Source organism: Gekko japonicus, unplaced genomic scaffold (assembly GCF_001447785.1).
Source record: "Gekko japonicus isolate JY-2015 unplaced genomic scaffold, Gekko_japonicus_V1.1 scaffold2800, whole genome shotgun sequence".
Classification (NCBI taxonomy): Eukaryota; Metazoa; Chordata; class Lepidosauria; order Squamata; family Gekkonidae; genus Gekko; species Gekko japonicus.
The window spans coordinates 167452-175334 of record NW_015173760.1 but is presented as its reverse complement, the minus strand read 5'-3'; the positions used below and the strand labels follow the sequence as shown (position 1 = coordinate 175334).

General features: G+C 48.8%; 1 protein-coding gene across 1 annotated transcript in view; it reads left to right on the top strand.

The window, feature by feature from the left end:
• Positions 1-7883, top strand: part of EBP (emopamil binding protein (sterol isomerase)) — a 15963-nt gene that overhangs the window by 2463 nt on the left and 5617 nt on the right. Inside the window, exon 2 of the mRNA XM_015423509.1 lies at positions 3044-3415. Within this exon, the coding sequence (XP_015278995.1) occupies positions 3100-3415 (316 nt within the window). The 5' untranslated portion in view covers positions 3044-3099. The remainder of the gene's footprint in view (positions 1-3043; positions 3416-7883) is intronic.

Here is a 7883-nt window from a genome sequence, read left to right as displayed (position 1 = left end):
GCTGTTCTTGAAAAAGACCCATTTCTGTCAGAGTTCTTTCAGCCCCACCTACCTCACAGGGTGTCTGTGGTGGGGAGGGGAAGGGAAAGGAGTTTGTAAGCTGCTCTGACACTCCTTTGGGTAGTGAAGGGCGGGGTATAAATCCAATCTCTTCTTCTTCTAAACCCCACTTTCACAGACGCCACCCTCAAATTTCCAGGTATTTTTGAATCGGGAGTTGGCAGCACTAAGGTTAGCTGTAACCCAGGAGGCAGAGTTGACTGGGCTTAGAGAGAAACTGTGTGTGGGGCAATGTTCCCTCTAAGCTGTGGTAGCTTAGAGGGAACACTGGTGTGGGGGAGAGAAGGTGAGGAGAGTTGAGTGGATAAAGAGGTTAAAGCAGGGCTGTCGAACTCATTTGTTATAAGGGCCAGATCTGACCGATCTGATGGGCCGGGCCATGTGTGTCATGAAATGTAATGCCAGGTAGTGGAGATATAAACTTGATAAAGAACACAAACATAAAGGGTTTTTTTTACTTCAAATAAAAACATGCTTAAAACATTAGCACTCTTGCAGTATTTTGTTTATTTAACACTGTCTGATAACTGACACCTCTTGCTCTGAATTATTGCATTAAAATGTCTGTGCTGTTGCAATCTTGAGTAGGCTGTTCAGGTGTGTCTGTAGGCTGCAAAACTAAGATGACGCAGCAGCAGCAGAACTGGAAGAAGAAGACAGCCAGTTCCACTGCTGGCCTGGTAGAAAGCCCTCCGGGGGCCTGATCTGGCACCTGGGCCGCATGTTTGACACCTCTGTGTTAAAGTGTCGGAGTAGGATCTGGGGAACCCAGCTTTGAATCCTCGGTCCACCATGGAAGCTTGCTGGGTGACCTTGGGCCACAGGGCTGTTGTGAGGATAAAATGGCAAAGAGGAGGGCAACGTAGGCTGCTTTGGGTCCCCGTTGGGGAGGGAGGCGGGATATAAAGAAGTAAATTAAATAAATAAAAGTGGAGGGAAGTGCTGAAGAGAGTGAGTGGAGTCTGTGTGGGAGTTATTCGCCTTTGCAGCTAGCTCTGTTTAAGGAACTTCAGAGAAAAAAAGGACCGTACCTATCTGAAACCATTACGCTTGTGAGCCATACTGAAACCATTACACGGTTGTTGTGTTTTTGCCAGCCCTGACCTGGATAGCCCAAGCTAGCCTGATCCCATCAGATCTTGGAAGCTAAGCAGGGTCAGCCCTGGCTAGTATTCGGAAAGGTAACCTCCAAGGAATATCAGGGCTGTGATGTAGAGGCATGCAGTGGCAAACCACCTCTGGAACATGATGTCTTAAAAAACAAGTCTAGCTGGCCACCGAGTGGTGCATAACGATAAAGAGCTAGAACTTCTGGATGGCAGACAATCTTAGGGTCTCCTGGCTATTCTACACACCACGCCATGTGATAATAATTATTAATTATTATTTGTGGTTTTGCTGTCACGTCATAGCTGACTTACGGTAGCCCCATGGGGTTTTCAAGGCAAGATGGTTTGCCATTCCCTGCCTCTCTGTCACAACTCTGGACGTCCTTGGTGGTCTCCCATCCAAATACTAACCAGGGCCGACCGTGCTTAGCTTCCAAGATCTGACGCGATTGGGCTGGCCTGGGCCCTCTAAGTCAGGGCTGTGTTTCTACTTATTTATGTTTAAGAGAAAACAGCTCTTTTATTTAGAGTAAAAGATCCCCTTTTGCCTCAGAGCAATCCCATGAGCTGAGTATTCCGTCATTTTACCAGATATAACTAAAGCATCTTGTTCTTTGAGTTAAACTAAGAGGTCTAAGGCAAGTTCCTTTGGTGGCAGTGAAGATAGTTAGGAAATGCTAAGGGAGGCAACGTAAGTAGGGTTGCTAACTCTAGTTTGAGAAACTCCTGGAGATTTTTAGACTCTGGCCCTGCTGGTGGACCTCTGGATGGCACCTGGGCTTTGGCCACTGTGTGACACAAGAGTGTTGGACTAGATGGGCCACTGGCCTGATCCAACATGGCTTCTCTTAAGTTCATAAAGCCTCTGGTGGACCTCCTGATGGCTCCTGGGCTTTGGCCACCGTGTGACACAAGAGTGTTGGACTGGATGGGCCGTTGGCCTGATCCAACATGGCTTCACTTATGTTCTTGTATTCTCAGGGTGAGGTTTGAGGTGGAGAAGGAAGGGACTTGAGCAGGATGTAATACCACAGAGACCAACTTTCAAGGGTTAGGGTTTTCTCCATTTTCTCCAGGGGCACTGATTTCTGTCACCCAGAGGCCAGTTGTTATTCCAGGAGATTTCTAGCCACCCCCTGGAGGTTGGCCACCTTAAGCATAGCACACGTCACCTCAGACCACTAGAAAGAGGTGCATTTACAGGTGTTACACACAAGGGTCTTGGAAAGGAGGTTTTGTTTGCTATCTTCTGGGCATGGAACAGGGGTCATTGCGGGTGTGGGGGGGTATGTGTGAATTTCCAGCATTGAGCAGGGGGTTGGACTAGATGACCCTGGAGGTCCCTTCCAACGCTATGATTCTAAAGGGACAAAACGTTACAATGACCAACGCTGTCCTTCTCTTTGTAGGTGGTCCATCGCTTCTCTGTCTCGGGAGCCTACTACTGTTCCTCCTCCTCGGCTGCCATGGGTCTGGAAGCGAAACCTGTCGCCGCCCCCCACCCCTACTGGCCTCGAGACTTGGATCCAGCTTTCAAGGCTTAGGGTTTTCTCCATTTTCTCCAGGGGCACTCATTTCTGTCACCCAGAGGCCAGTTGTCATTCCAGGAGATATCTAGCCACCACCTGGTTGGCCACCTTAAGCATAGCACACGTCACCTCAGACCACGGGAAAGAGGTGCATTTACAGGTGTCTTGGAAAGGAGGTTTTGTTTGCTATCTTCTGGGCATGGAACAGGGGTCATTGCTGGTGTATTTGTGAATTTCCAGCATTGAGCAGGGGGTTGGACTAGATGACCCCGGAGGTACCTTCCAACGCTATGATTCTAAAGGGACAAAATGTTACAATTACCAACGCTGTCCTTCTCTTTGTAGGTGGTCCATCGCTTCTCTGTCTTGGGAGCCCACTTTGTTCCTCCTCCTCAGCTGCCATGGGTCTGGAAGCGAAACCTGTCGCCGCCCCCCACCCCTACTGGCCTCGAGACTTGGAGCTCCAACACTACATCCCCAACGACCGCCCCATGTGGCAGATCTTGACTTTCCTCTTCTCCGTGTCGGGGGCCATCCTGGCATTGACCTGGCTGGCGGTGGGATGGTGGAACCGGAAGGACGCCCCCTTTGGGGTGTGGCGCTCCCTGGCCCTCTGCTGGTTCATGGTCTGTGGTTTCATTCATGGTGTCATCGAGGGCTGGTTCAGCCTCTACCACACAGAGATCCCAGGAGACCAGTCCTTTCTCTCACAGCTGTGTAAGTCGTCTTGGGATATGCTGGGTTGGGTGGGGAGGCGATGTAATAATAATAATAATACTTTCAATTTATTGATCGCTTTCCCCAGTGGGCTCAAAGCGATGTACAGTTACACATTTTAGACAGGGGACTACCAATGTTCATTGGGGATAGGGAAGACAACATATATTCATTTAATTGCACACGCTGTCACTGCACGGTGTAAACGTCTTCTGGCTTGGCTCAGTCATTTTCCGAACGGCTGCTTGTCGACCAGGCTTCAGGACCCGTATGTCAAATCGCCACACTGCCACCGCCTGGCCGGAAACATCCACTGCAGGGATTTTTGTAGCCGAGAAGTTTTTCTGCCTTTTCCGAACCATGACCAGGACGTCCCGACCGTCAGCTAACACCCTCCCACAAGGGAGATTGGTGTGCCCACCCTCTATTTTATCTACTCGTCGAAGCTTTCGAATCGCTGGGTGGACGATGAGCTGGGGACAACAAGCTGGCTGCTCACACCAGCGCGGGGCTCGAACTAACATAGTTTGGATGTTAAGACAGTGGGATATACCCACTGTGCCCCATCTCTGAACTTAGGCAGATCATGAGAGGGAGGGCAGGAAGGGTTGCATCAGTGCGTAGTTCTTGTGGCCCTGTCTTACTCACCCAGGGAAATGCCGATCGCCACTTTGGGGGTCAGGAACAGTGTTCCCTCTAAGCTGAGTTGGTGTGAGCTAGCGCACAGTTTTTTTAGCCCCCAGCTCACACATTTTTGACTTTGCTCAGGAAGGACGGCTCCAGAGCCAACTAATTGATGCAGTAGCCAAATGGCTCGCTCACCACTTTAATGCCAGGAGCACACAGAGTAGAGTTTTTGCACAGCTTGCAGGGAGCATTGGTCAGGAAGCAGTTTTTCTCCAGGCCAGTTTGGCTAGAGATTCTGGAGGTTTCTTGTCATCTTCTGGGTATGGAACAGGGGTCACTGGGTGGGTATGTGTGGGGGGAAGTATTTGTGAATTTCCCACATTGTGCAGCAGGTTGGACTAGATGACCCTGGAGGTCCCTTCCAACTCTATGAATTCTATGACCAGTGTGGTGATGTGGGTTTATAATAGGGAGACTAGGAACTGGGGCCTCAGTCTTCAGCTGTATGGCGGAGGCCTTTGCAGATGGGAGGGCAAAAAGGGTACAGAACTGTAAAAACTTTTATTTGCAGCCCCTCGCGGGGCTCTTTTTGTAGCCGGAACTCCTTTGCATATTAAGCGACACGCCCCTAATGTAGCCAATCCTCCAAGAGCTTACAGAGCTCTTCTTACAGGGGCTACTGTATGCTCTTGGAGGATTGGCTACATTAGGGGTGTGTTGCCTAATATGCAAAGGAGTTTCTGCTACAAAAAGAGCCCTGAGCCCCTCCATACATTCTCCCCCCTCTTCTCTTAAAGCGCTACTGCTTCTTCACAGTTAGGTGCCTTCTGCACAGTCACGGGGACAGGCATGTGTCGTTTTTGCTGCTGACCCTGCCGGTACAGTACAAAAGCAGTGGGGCGGGTTTCCCTAGAGTATCCCTGCCCTGGTTACCCAGCAATAGCCCACGCTGTTTGCATCACCAGGGATTTTTCCTTTCCCCCTTAAATTGTCAATTGAATATTATTATATTGGTAGAACAATATGTTTAACAGATTCTCTGAATTCCTAGCTTTCATTTTTGATTTTTTAAAAAAAAAGGTCTCTGCCTTTCCCATTATATCTCTGCAATGAAAAGCACTAGAGACTTTTTAAAAAATGAATGCCAGAAGTTCAGAGAGTCTGTTACACATATTGTTATAACGTTACATTGAGGTAACAATATTCATTTGCTGTTCTTTTTTTAAAAAAAATGCTCCTCCCATGGCAGGGGGAGGAAATGACTGCTGTGAACATAAGAGAAGCCATGTTGGATCAGGCCAATGGCCCACCTGGTCCAACGCTCTTGTGTCACACAGTGACCAAAACCCAGGGGCCATCAGGAGGTCCACCAGCGGGGCCAGAACTCCAGAAGCTCTCCTACTGTTGTCCCCCCTCAAGCACCAAGAACACAGAGCATCAGTCGCTCAGACACAGTGTTCCATCTATACCTTGTGGCTAATAGCCACTGATGGACTTCCGCTCCACACGTTTATCCAATGCCCTCTGCTGTACGGGCAGGTTAGGGAAAATCTGAATTTTCGTGACCCACACAGCAGCTGTCCAGGGTTTGCTCTGATGTTTCCCAAAACCTTGGAGCAAAGCAGTTTATGAGGGATTGGGGAGACCCCTGGGGGGGTGTATTGAATGTAACACAATACTGTGGGGAAGAAGAGTTGGATTTATATCCTACCCTTCACTTGGCGTCTCAGAGCGGCTTACAATCCCCTTCCCTTCCTCTCCTCACAACAGATACCCTGTGAGGTAGGTGGGGCTGGGAAGAAGAAGAAGAGAAGAGATTGGATTTATACCCCGCCCTTCACTACCCAAAGGTGTCTCAGAGTGGCTGACAAACTCCTTTCCCTTCCCCTCCCCACAACAGACACCCTGTGAGGTCGGTGGGGCTGAGAGAGCTCTGACAGAAACTGCTCTTTTTCAAGGACAGCTCTTATCAGAACTATGGCTTGCCCGAGGTCATCCAGCAGGTGCAAGTGGAGGAGTGGGGAATCAAACCCGGTTAGAGTCCGCGCACTTAACCACGACACCAACCTGGCTCTTTGGAGGACTGCTCTTGAGAGAACTGCTCTGAGAGAACTGTGACGGACCCAAGGTCACCCAGCTGGCTGCATGTGGAGGCATGGGGAATCAAACCCGGCTCTCCAGATTAGAGTCCGCCGCTCTTAACCACTACACTAAACTGGAAAAATAATGGCTGTCCAACAGCACTGAACTCGGGGAAAACAACCTTTGTGAAAATGGCCTTCGTATGGGCACAGAGAGCCCCAAGTGCTGTAAGTCGGTACTACAAAAGAGATGCTTGGGCATATTTTTTTCTCTCTCTTGATGCTTTGGTGGTTTGTTTTTAAAGGAAAGCAACCTTTGACTCCCTTCTTGCGCATTTTCTGGCAAGTCATGCTCGGCTCTGTCAGAGGGGGAAAGGTGGTACGTAATATTTGTAGCGACACTTTACAGTACACAGTAATAGAACTGTTTTGAATTGGCTTTCTTCATTGCTGAATTTGATAGAGGTGAACAGCTTTGTTTTGCATTCTCAGAGGGATGCTGTTCTTAAAGCAGGAATAAAAAGGTAAAGGTTCCCTTGCTTGAAAGCCAGTCGAATCCGACTCTAGGGTTGCGGTGCTCATCTCCGTTTCAAAGCCGAAGAGCCAGCGCTGTCCGAAGATGTTTCCGTGGTCATGTGGCCGGCATGACTAAACACCAAGGCGCACGGAATGCTGTTACCTTCCCACTAAAGTGGGCCCTATTTATCCTGCAGTTTCTTAGCTTCTCATGGGTAAACCTTTGTTGTCATTGCAAAGAGTGGACAGATATCTGAGTGTTAATCTGTGCTAGGATGTTCCAATATCCTTCATTTCTGGCACAGCAAGTTCCTACACGTGAAGCGGATACTCAGCAGAAAAGCTTCTGCTTTGCATACAGAAGGTCCCAGGTTCAGTCAGTTAAAAGGATCAGGATTTAAGGGACCTGAAAGACTTAGACCTGAAACCCTGGAGAGCCTCTGCAGGTCTTAATAGGCAATACTGGCCTTGATGGAGTAATGTTCTGATACAGTATAAGGCAGCTTCATGTGTTCAAGACAGTCAGGGGAGGGGCCATGGCCCAGTGAATGCCTCAAGCAAAGCCTTTTAAGTATAATTGCAGCTCACCTAGCCTTCTTTCTCTTCATTTCCCTGGATGATTCTCTGTTGCAAAACGTGGCCTTTGTGGTCTCTGATGCATAGGACACTACTTTCCCCTAGAAATGTAAGGGTTTGTGTATTCACAATCAATGCTCCCTCTAAGCTGTGGAGTCTTGTGAGCAAAAATTCTACTTTGTGAGCTACTGGCATTAAAGTTGTGAGTGAGTGATACGACTACCGCATCAATTAGTTTGCTCCGGAGCCCTCCTTCCTGAGCTAAGACGAAAATGTGTGAGCCGGGGGCTAAAAACCTGTGAGCTAGCTCACACTAACTCAGCTTAGAGGGAACACCTCTAGAGCCGGCCTCGGCCGGGAGGGCAGGGAAGAAATTCAATAAATCAAATCAAAACACTGTTCGCAATTAAAGGTTTCTCATGATGTACGTGTAGCGTGTTTAGAAGGCCAGAAAAAGACATTTGCACGATACTTTTCGGTTTTCAAAATATTGCATACACATTGTTCTGGTGATCCTTAACAGTATTGTAAGGCAGTAGTGGAAAGTGCCATCGCAACTGACTTGTGCTAACCCTGTTGTGACTTTGGATTCCCCTCTTCCCCCTGCAGAGGAGACAACTTCACTGTTTGCATGGAGACCGTCACGGCCTTATTCTGGGGGCCCCTCA